The 11,004-nt window shown below is 41.0% G+C and overlaps 1 protein-coding gene and 1 long non-coding RNA gene across 3 annotated transcripts in view; one reads left to right on the top strand and one right to left on the bottom strand.

The window, feature by feature from the left end:
- Positions 1–1,052: 1,052 nt before the first annotated feature.
- polr1a (RNA polymerase I subunit A) overlaps positions 1,053–11,004 on the bottom strand; it is a 35,695-nt gene continuing 25,743 nt past the window's right edge. The window contains exons 27-34 of the mRNA XM_048971850.1: positions 10,800–10,957; positions 5,853–5,982; positions 4,933–5,043; positions 4,272–4,508; positions 2,541–2,741; positions 2,332–2,449; positions 1,975–2,139; positions 1,053–1,460 (exon numbers count right to left, since the gene is read on the bottom strand). Of these exons, the coding sequence (XP_048827807.1) occupies positions 1,360–1,460; positions 1,975–2,139; positions 2,332–2,449; positions 2,541–2,741; positions 4,272–4,508; positions 4,933–5,043; positions 5,853–5,982; positions 10,800–10,957 (1,221 nt within the window). The 3' untranslated portion in view covers positions 1,053–1,359. The remainder of the gene's footprint in view (positions 1,461–1,974; positions 2,140–2,331; positions 2,450–2,540; positions 2,742–4,271; positions 4,509–4,932; positions 5,044–5,852; positions 5,983–10,799; positions 10,958–11,004) is intronic.
- LOC125705343 (uncharacterized) lies at positions 1,383–5,867 on the top strand. Of its 2 annotated transcripts, XR_007381477.1 has the most exons (5): positions 1,383–1,513; positions 2,568–2,725; positions 4,322–4,515; positions 4,971–5,074; positions 5,332–5,867. It is a non-coding gene; the product is annotated as an uncharacterized LOC125705343 (long non-coding RNA). The 2 variants fall into 2 exon arrangements; XR_007381476.1 differs by having other exon boundaries at positions 2,568–4,515.

Raw genomic sequence — 11,004 nt, 5'->3', positions numbered from 1 at the left:
ATTTTCTGTAATAGGGTCAGAATGTTTATTTTCCAACATTTTTCACTGTTATATCTTACGTTCAACGTCCTGGGTATGTCATTATGAGTGGTTGATGAACCTGAACAAACCCAAACATAAAATTTTTAATAAGTAGCCAGATTCCCCTGGTCCAGAACATATATTTAAACATGAACAAAGCTGATAAATTTTCTATGATCAGGGAACTTGTAAGCTGCAACTAATTTGTGGCCATCTATCTTACTCAGTTAATGGGACACGTATTTAAATAAACTGTTCAATTAATTTCATACTGTTTTGCACATGCTCTCAATTAAGCTAAACTATTCCCATCACCAGCCTTTATTTAAATTCCTCCAAAACACAGAATGCCCCACATTGCAGTGGACAGTGGCTATAACCACAACCTTTTAATAACGTTTTAAAAATGGTTACATACATGGACTGTGCATAACTAGAAAAAGTGGTTGTTTTTTCCCGAATTAGCTTAGGAAATATTTAATCAGAATCAATGTTTCTAGTAACAAAAAAATCACAATATCAAGTAAAGTTATAAGCAATCCACAGCTGTATAAGTCTAATGTGATTTGGAGTATAGCTATCAATTAATGAGGGCAAGTTAAACAAAAAGTTTCTCTAGGATCAAGATTCACGTACACAGTCCACAGCTGTCCAGCTACGTCACTTGTGGTATGTTGAAATGTGATATTTGTCAGGCTGATTCATGACAACAGGCTGCTCTGTTAATGTTTCACTAGTTTTCTGATGTAACAGTCATAAAAATGTTATTGGCTATGTCCTAAACTAGTCAAAGTTAGCATCTGGGTAGATTTAGAACTAAAAAATACCGCTTTTAACTGAACATTTCAAAGAATCATTTAAAATGTTTGTAGATTTGGATTTTTTTAAAGCTGACTTTATATGTTATCTTAGATTTTATCTTTGATTCTGTATCTGACTGGCTTAGCTGTTTATGTAGGATTGTGAACAAACCAGAAGTTTTACATCAGCTGATATCATGGTTGTTTATAAATTCAAAACAAAAATGGAACAATGGTTTACATTTTAATGAATTTTTCCCCAACAAATGTCACATAGGATTTATGTTCATATATTACATGGTTAAGGATGACAAACACTTGGTAGCTGCGTTATTTAGAAACCAGCAGCATTATCCTTGATCTTCAAGAGAAATGTAAAAAAATACCAGCAATGCGTACTAATGTATCCTTCACAGGTACTTAAATATGGTGCTGTCAATATTTTTCATACATGATTTTCTCAGTTTTTGCTGTTTCAAATCAAGGTTTGTATTTTGCCTGTTCCTGTCCTTGGACCTCACTGGCAAGGAAGAGCAGACTATTGCAGAGGTTGCTTCAGATCAAAAAGTCCTGTTCCACCTTTGACGACCTTACCGACCACTAGACAGGCAGAAGGAGAGCATAACTTGTCTTGGGATCCTGTGGAGAAGAGGAAAGAGACCTCAGTGAGGACTCTATTCGACAAACAGAAGGTAGACAGCAGGTCTTAATCGGCATTATTAATTATTCACTCCTGGCTACCATGAACCTAGATGGATTTTCAGCTATTAGTCAGGTACCCTATAATTGCTGAGCAACACTGAACTTCCAGTCATCTAACCTCCACACCACATATACAGTACAGGGTCGCATGGAGACTGGAGCTTATTTCATGTAGCACAGAGCACATGGCTATAGGATCACCCAGGACAGGATGCCAGTCCATCACAGGGCACATACAGTCACACACTATGAGACACCATTTCAGCTAACCACATGACTTTTCCGGACCATCACAGGAAACTGAAGGAACATGCAAACTCCACACACCCAGAACCAGGGACATGATGGAACGGCAGTTCAGAAACTGATTCGGCAAACTTAAATCAGTATTGCCTAGTACCCCACAGAAATATTCGACTGGACAGACATAAAAAACAGATGCGATTCTGACCCATCATGGTGGCCTGCTTCAGGAACTTGTAGCTGGTCTCGAAGGTCATCTGCTGCAGTGGAGAGGAGCTGGACTCAATGGCGAAGCGGTTTAGTGGCTTGTACTCGCCTTCAAAGCACATGTAATCAGCCACCAGGGACAGGTGGCGGGGGTCAACTTCAATGCCTGTGCAAACAATGATCTAATATCAATATACATAGGTCTCCACTGTTCCAATCCTGACAGCATGGATTAGTTTTCATGAAGAGCACTGAGCTCTCCATTACTTTTTTAAACAAACTATTTTTAATTAATGTTTTAATGATGATGTAGGTCTTATTTTGTTGGCTTTATAGAACCTTCAAACTGTTGCTTTACCGTAGACAGCAAAGACATCCTTGATTTCCTTCTCAATGACCCTGACTGCCACTTCAATGCCATATGTGTTTGCCATGGCATGGATCTCATTGGAATACAGCCGGTTCAAGTCAAGAATCTAGGAGTGCAAAGGGACAAAGTGAATGTGCTTTTCAATGGCTGCCTTTGAATGGCTGCTCATGTTTAAATAGTGAAATTGAAATACTCACGTCACCATACTTGATGACCTCCTGCAGGTTGATGCCTTCTGTGTTAAGCAACTGTTGTTTCTCGCCATGCTGACTGGTGACCTCGCTGAGCAGGCAGCGGGAAATACCTTTGATCTCATGCACGATGGCACTCTGGGCATGAGATGCCACCAGCGAAGTCAAGTCGAGGCGTACATTGCTGAGAGGTAAGGCCAGCGTGACCTAGCAACGTAAAGATGAGGGGATGATTATCAAGGGTTTACAAACTCACTCAAGCACCATCTACAAGTAAATGATCCATCATATTGTTTCCAAGTATGAAGTGAAGCTTATAAATAAGAACATGAACATTTTTCCAGAACCATAGGGGTATAGAATCATTTACAGTCATTCACATTTAAGTGCCAATAAGTACAGTAACAGTTAAAGCTTGTTCATACTTTTCCGCATGTGTACTAGCGGATATGTCTGCTCAAACATTTGAAGCGTTTGATGTCATTGTGCGCTTCCGCGAATGAACGCCTGCTGCACTCCAAATTTGTGTCTGCGCAGCGGCGTACATGCAGCACTGGGCACACTGCACATGATCGATTTGCTAGTGTCCACTTTAAATACCAACATGTAGGCTTTCGACGAGCGTTGGGGTAGTTTGCAAACCCTACAGACTATTTACAAGTAAATAAAACGTACATACATGTAAATCCATGCGTGTATGTATGAGGGGGAGTTATGGACTTTATTCAGAATTACCATGCATAAACATGTGAAACCATGTATATACATATGAAACCAAAGTAATTCATATAGTACAACGAAAATTGCACACACTTACAAGAGAAAGCATTGCACTATTTAAGACTCTCATATAAACAACTGAAAATGTATTCATTCACACAACTGAAAAGCTCTCACAAACACTAGTGAAACCTTTCACAAATACTACTGAACTGCTTTCACACACACTAGTAAAAGGTGCTTACATACACGACCGAAAATGTCATCTTTGCTAGTGTGTGTGAATGCTTTTCAATAATGTGTTAAAATTTTAACTAGTTTTTGTGAGAGATTGTCAGTTGTTTGTATATGCATGGTAATTTATCATTTCTGAATAAAGTCCCTAACGGCCTCAATGACCCTGACTGCCACTTCAATGCCATCCGTGTTTGCCATGGCATGGATCTCATTGGAATGCAGTCGGTCCCTAATGGCCCCTTGTGTGTGTGTGTGTGTGTGTGTGTGTGTAGACTTGTCTCAAATTGAAAATTTCATGCCAGCCAGCTCACCAAAACTGGCAACCTTGAGTTGGCTCTGAATTTTTTAAAACAGAGAAATGGATACAAACCTCACTGCTGTGGTACGACTGCAGGGAATATCACAATGATGATAATAATAATGACAATAATAATAATAATAATAATAATAAAGAATCCAAATAATAATACATTAAGAATATAAATACAATGCGTGCAAAGTACACAGCTTGACCAGAGAACTATAAACATTTCCGTGTACACATACGCACAGTGGGTACGTGAGTGTTGTGCTTGTGTGGAGTAGTATGAACCAACCTTTAGGTATTTTTGTAAAATCAGTCACCCTGTTTCATGTATGACAAACCAGCCATCTTTGAATTTATGAAAAGGTGAGTATTTACATATGTGTACGTATGTGCTTTCAGGGAGAACCTATAGACCAGACAATCAGGAGCTAAGCTGCTTACTTACTATAAATTAAAATAAAAGTCATGCTCACCTCACACCAGAGGTCACTTTGACTGTCATATCTGTAACTTTCAATGGCAGTGCTAAGATCCAGCACCCTGTTCACCCGGAGCTGGTTCTGGTCCTCCGGCTGGGTCGGGTTTGGAGTGGCAGCTGGACTCCCCGGGAGCTGCTCATCATCATCATTCTCTTCTGCATTGGGGGTTGATTCCTCTTTTTCCTCAAACAAGTCTCCATCATTTTCCTCCCCCTCACTTTCATAATCCACCTACAAGGTGCACATCAACTCTTCAAAATAAAAGTATTGGACCCCCAATACAAAGCTGGTAGCTACAAAATAGTTAGAGCTGTTATTGCAGCAAAAGCTGGCGTTACCAGATACTAATGTGGAGGGATGCATACAACTTGCAAGCAATGTTTTTCATTTTTTGATTTTCTTTAAAATGTTTGCTGAAAATGCATTCTGAATTACTGTGAAAACTATGCAGACATAGGAAGAATGTGTGTATGTGTCATTTGTAATTCAGGGGAATCTGATAATTTTATGGATGGTTTAATACTTTTGCAAGGTACTGCAGACCGTGTGCATGCAAACAAGCAATGTGCATATGCTTTACATTATATAAATTATAGTGGAAACACTGTTTTTCTGGTTTGAGTTAGTCAGTTACTTTCCATAGTGCCATTGTTACCTCCTCTGATTGTTTTTCTCTCCTCTTGGCATCCGTAGCGTCAGCATCCCCCTCATCAGCCTCTGCATCCGCTGCATTACCGATGTCTTCCATCTCAGTGTCTCCGCCATCCTACACATAGGACGGTACCAAGTCATGTCAGGTAACATGGCAGTATTATGGAAGAGAGCACTCATCACATAACTATGGGGTGCTGACACTACGTGTTCTAAAGGACAGCAAGGAAGCGCTGGCTGGGTCCTCATTTGGATTGTATACATCCATTTCTCATTTGTGGTCACTAATTTCCGTACAGCACCGTTGGCATATTACAGCTTGTTTGCACATTTTTAATATACACAGTGAGACTAATTTCTAATTTATTACTTCTTTTTTTTTTTATTTGTATTTTCCAATTAGTTTGAGTGTACCTCTGTCTAGTGGTCATTAAGGTCGTCAAAAGGAAAAAGGGACTTTTCGACCTGAAGCAACCTTTTGCAAGTCTGATTTTCCTTGCCCAATGAGGCCCAACGACAGGAATGAAGTGCTAACCTTGATCTAGGTTTTTCAGTTGTCACTGTGTATTGTCTGTTCCCATTTGCTGCTGTAATGCCTGATTTTGATGGATAGATCGATGGACAGATGGATAGAAGGATTGAGTATCCATCCATCCCCCCAAAGTTTCTGCCTTGTGTCTGGAAGGTCACATTTCATGTCACGTGGTACTCGAAAGTCAAATCACCACTGGGCCCTTAAGCGAGGTCCTTAAGCCCACCTGCTCTTGAGCAATGGCTGACCCAGTGCCCTGACCCCACCCCTTTGCTCTCACCTGTATGTCTCACAAGAGAACAGGATGGAATATGGGAAGACTGCAATTTTGTGGTACATTCTGCCTATATAATAACAAAGGCATTCTGTTCTTATGCATTCCATTAACAAACCTGAGTCCCACCGCCCTCCTCAGCTTCCTGGTCAGCGTCCTTCTGGGTGGCTTTACGTGCATCCACGCGGTTTATAGATGCCAGCTTGGAGCTGCGTTTTTTTATGGCCAGAAGCAGGAGTTGCAGAAATCTACAATAAAATCATAACAAATCAGGACAATACAAAGGGATCCTGATAAATAAGATTTAGCTATATCTCTAAGTACATCTTGCAGGCAAAGTGCTTGCTAATTCCTGTCATTGTGTTCCCAACAGCCTGAACTACTTTTTTGCTTGTTTTGACACAGAAGGAGGAGGAACTGCTCCATTACACCACTGCCTGCAGGTCAGCAGTCATTAGTTCTATAGTTTCATCAGGCAAGATCCACCCTTCAGAAAATCAATGCTAACAAACCTGCTGGTCCACACAGAGTGCCTGAACAGACACTGAAGGCATGCAACTCACAGCTGGCAAGTGTTTTCATCAATATATTTAACCTCTTGTTACATTAAGTTGCTTTACCCCACTTGGAACAACCAAACATATACGTGAAGATGTTATTTGTATATTCTAGTTCTGCATTTAGCACCATTATCCATCACAAGCTGGTGAACAAATTAACTATCTTACAGATGTGGACAAATTAGTTGGTACCCTTCCACAAAAAATACAACTCTCTCTGAAATAACGTGAAACTAACAAAGATTTAATGGCAATCCTTATTATTCATTCCATGTTTTATACAAATCAGACTTTGCTTTTGATTGTTTCAGTTGAATATTTCATATTATTAAGCAAATGAAAATGGCAGACAAAAAAGAAAGATGTTTTCCTGAGCAAACTGCTGTATCAGTTTTGAAGGGTGGCGTCTCCACACTGCAATTTTCAGATCTTTCCATAGATATTCAATGGGATTAAGATCTGGGCTCATGGAGGCCATTTAAGAGGAGTCCAATGTTTTTTCTCAGCCATTCTTGAGTGATTTTAGCTGTATGTTTTGGGTCATTATCCTGTTGGAGGACCCATGACCTGCGACTGAGGCTGAGCTTTCTGACACTGGAAAGTCCAAAGGACATTCTCCCAGAAACTTTGGGGCTTGTCAACATGCATCTTGGTAAATTCCACTCTGGCTTTTCTGTTTTTCGGTCAATAGTGGAACCATCCTGGGTCTTCTTCTATGGAGCCCATTACTGTTCAAAATGCGACAGATGCTGCAATCAGAGAGTGACTTTGGAGCTCAGCTGAATGGTTTTGGATAGTTTCCTTGACTCTTTTTCTACTATTGGCAATATCCTTCTGGTCAACCTGGCGTTACATTTCCTCTTGTGTCTATGTCCTGGGAGGTTGGCTACAGTCCCATGAACCTTATTACTTTCTAATAATATTGGCAACTGTGGTCACAGGACCATGAAGCTGCTTGGAGATGGCCCTCTGCTCTTCACCCTTCTTACCCATGACTGCACCCCTACGCACCCATGAAATACCACTGTGAAATCCGCTAATGACACAATGGTAGTCAGACTGATCTCTGATGAAGCAGCCTACAAGACAGAGGTCACACACCTGCATTAGTGGTGCACTGATAAAAATCCGATTATAAACACCAGCAAGACAAAGGAAATCATTGTAGACTTCAGGAGAACAAAGATGAATGGACCCCCCCCCCTCCCCCTCACATTCATGGTGAGGAAGTGGAATGCGTGAAGAGCATCAAGTTCCTGGGAATCTACATAACAAAGGATCTCACATGGCTTCCTAACACCACTAACCCGGTGGGTAAAGCCCAACAGCTGTGCTTGCTCAGGAAACCGAGAGAGCTCCATATACCTTAGCAGCTCCTGATTAACTTCTACTGCAGCACCAGTACCACTTTCCCACTTGTAAATGGTAGTAACGCATTAATAAAAAGAAAACTGTTTACAATTGTTTATTAACAGTTTGGAAAGTGTCACAACCTAATTAATATCCAGATTATAAACCACTCATAACTCTATATATGGGTAGCCTTATTTTAAAGTGGCACCGCAGCACCACAGAAACTACCCTCTCCTAGGCCTTGACTGTGAGGTATGCCAGCTGCAGAGTGTAATGACCTACATCGTGTAGCAAAGGTTGCTCAACGAGTCATCTGGGCTTAACCCCCCAAAACAGGACTTATTCTAGCTGACTAGAGAGACGAGGAGATTCAAGAATTTGTCAGTAGTGCCTTAAACAAGACACTTTCTGCAGTGTACTTCTTGCATCCTGCATGCTCTACCCAAACACCACCCCTGATATAAACCAACCAGCACATTTCTAGTAGTTGTGAATGCGTATCATAGAAATCTTTTGCTTGTGAGTTACATGTGTGAAAGGGCAACTCTGGAACAGGCGAAACCAGCTTCTTCCCCAGAGCTGTGGCTTTTACTACCCCTTCCCAAGCCAAGCACACTTTCCATCTCCTAAGCACTGTTACACAAAGCTGCACCTCCCACAACTGTTAATGTCTTCACCACATATGAATTTGTCATATTCCACAAATACAACTACTGTACACATAAACGCTGCCACTTTAATGTCTGCATATTTATATTTTATATTGTTTTTTTACCTCGTATAACTCTCCATTATTTGCACTTTATAATGTTTTCTGTTGTTATTCGACTGTCATTGTTTTAAAATTGCTGCATAAGAAGCACAAACAGAATTTCATTGTACTGCAATGTGATGACAAAGTTCTCTTATCTCATATGTTACAGCACACATCCAAACAATCACTCTGCACCAATGCGCCTTTGTGGAACCTGCAGTTACACACCTAGACCATAAGTAAATGCTAACCTTCTCCCCCATACTCTCATACACTGTGTGGAGGAACAGCACGTCTTTGCAATTTATTTTTGCACTTCTCGCACACTCAGCTCTTTCAGGAAGTCTGCCATACTTAACTGCAGTCATAACTACCATATTTAAATGGAAACTAGCATGTAATACTGGCCTGTACCTACTTCAGATAACCATCATTTAAACTGCACAGTAATTCATGTCCCCCCACCCCCCCCAAACCACTTCACTCTCCTAGCACCCCTGCACTATAGCTAGAGGGAAACAGTCCACAAGATCCCTCCGAGGAGCTGATGTTCTGTTCTAAATCCCTCTTTGTTCTTGCACATCCCCGTCACCCCTCCCCCAAAGAGACCTTCATTTTCAGAAATCAAGTGATACAGCTGAGACTGTTGTGAAATGCTCACTTTTAACTGTCCATTTTGCTGGAAGCTTCAGAATAACAATCATACAGATAGCCAGGGGTCAATAGTGACCCCTGCCTGCTCCCAGAAACCTGGCTTAGAGCTAAAATTGACCTCCAGCTGTGAACATTACACCCATAATCCCCAACTACAGAATATCAAGTTTCACAGACTTCCTGCTCTCAGCTTTTTATTACTAATAGAGAGGTGAATCACTCATTCAAAAAACAAGACCAGGAGAGCTGCTGGTCCTGACCGGATATCACCTGCCACTGTCGGCTACTGTGCAGATAAGCTGTCTTAAGTATTCACAGACATTTTGAACCAAATATGAGAATTATGCACTGTTCCTACATCCACCACCATCATTGTTAGGCCTGTAAGGTTGTACTTCATTATTCAAAGAAAATAGCATTTAAATAATAAAAGGCAAATATCCACATTTGAATTTTTATATTTTATGTAGGCTACTATGACTCATCCAATACGTGTGACTTCATTTTTGTTTTGTCTAATGGCCCTTTTCTGGTGCAATTCTACATTGCCATCATTCAGTTTATTGCAACCTCATTCATAAGAAGAAGGAAAACAACTTCCTCTTTTATTTAACTGTATATTTACAGCATTTTTGTCAGTGCAGCCATATCTGTCTGTCCTTATGTCTGCACCTTTCACACCAAGTAAAATTACTTGTGCATGTTTGAGCTTAGCAAATAAACCTTCATTCTGATTCTGACTGTCGCTTAATGTAGAATATAGGATCTGCCACTAGTGACAGACTTCCATGAGTTTATTCAGCTAGCTAGAATGCCTGAAGCAAGTCAGCAAGAATCACAATAATAATCACCATCATCATCACTTTGTTAATTGTCTTTATGCCTCCCTCAACTTGCTCTTTTTTGTAGAGTAAGCTGTCCACGAAGGGCAGCCACCCGTGGCAGCACCCAGGGAGCTGGGGGTTGAGGGCCTTGCTCAAGGACCCGCAGACGTGCTAAAGCTGGGGTTGAACCTTGTGATTACAACCACACACGCATAGCCCACTGAGCCACATGCTGCCCCCCATGAAGAATACGGTGACACATTAACTCGCAAAAACAAGAACCGCTTGGATAGATTAGATAGATCTGACAACATTAACATTAGATATAGCCTAAACATTATTTTTTTACTTAGCTACGTGTTGTGTGTGAAGTGTCTGTGCACCAGCGATTCTGATCCTGGTAAAAGGCTCAGAGTATGGAGGACAGCTACCAGTAGCCTAAAAGTGAACTCAAATGCCTGAAATCAATCCCTTTCACTTCAGGCACCGATCATCAATACATAATTTAAGCTGCCCACACCTGCCTGATTGTTCTGGACAAGGCTTGTTGTCTAGTTCCTTAGTCGCGTTTCTTTGAAGTTCATTAATAGCACATGTTACAGGGCCCTCCTTTTATCCAAGTAATTGTTCTGCATGCTATGTTTGTTGCTTACTATCTTTCACGTCACATGACTGAAGTGAATCTAAACATCCTTGACCCAAACAATACCCTGCTGGAATTACATGACCTCAACCTATTTATGTTGGACAGCTTTAGTTCAGTCAGGATTCAGTAAATGGCTGTAACAGATCTGCCAGTTTGCAACCTGGCAAAGGGCTCCAAGACACTATGAAGTAGTGAGTTTCTTTCACTCCAAATACCACAACAAAAGGGAATCTGGCACCGAGATCGGACAAGGTTACAGTGTGTGTAGGCTCACCTTGTTTCCATATATTGTAGAATTTGCTGGGGCGTGAGCTGCTTTTCCTGTTTGTAGCACTCAGGAGGTAGGAAGTGGAAAGTGATTTTGAAGACATTGTTCTTCTTTAGCTTACCCTCCACCCGGATTGTCTCCTCCACTTCCACCTTGTGCAGGACCTACAAGCCGAAATACAGAGCAAACAAACTTCTGCTCAATTACAACA

Source organism: Brienomyrus brachyistius, chromosome 12 (assembly GCF_023856365.1).
Source record: "Brienomyrus brachyistius isolate T26 chromosome 12, BBRACH_0.4, whole genome shotgun sequence".
Classification (NCBI taxonomy): domain Eukaryota; kingdom Metazoa; phylum Chordata; class Actinopteri; order Osteoglossiformes; family Mormyridae; genus Brienomyrus; species Brienomyrus brachyistius.
Note: the sequence above shows the minus strand (reverse complement) of the source record. Positions and strands in the feature narration are given on the sequence as shown.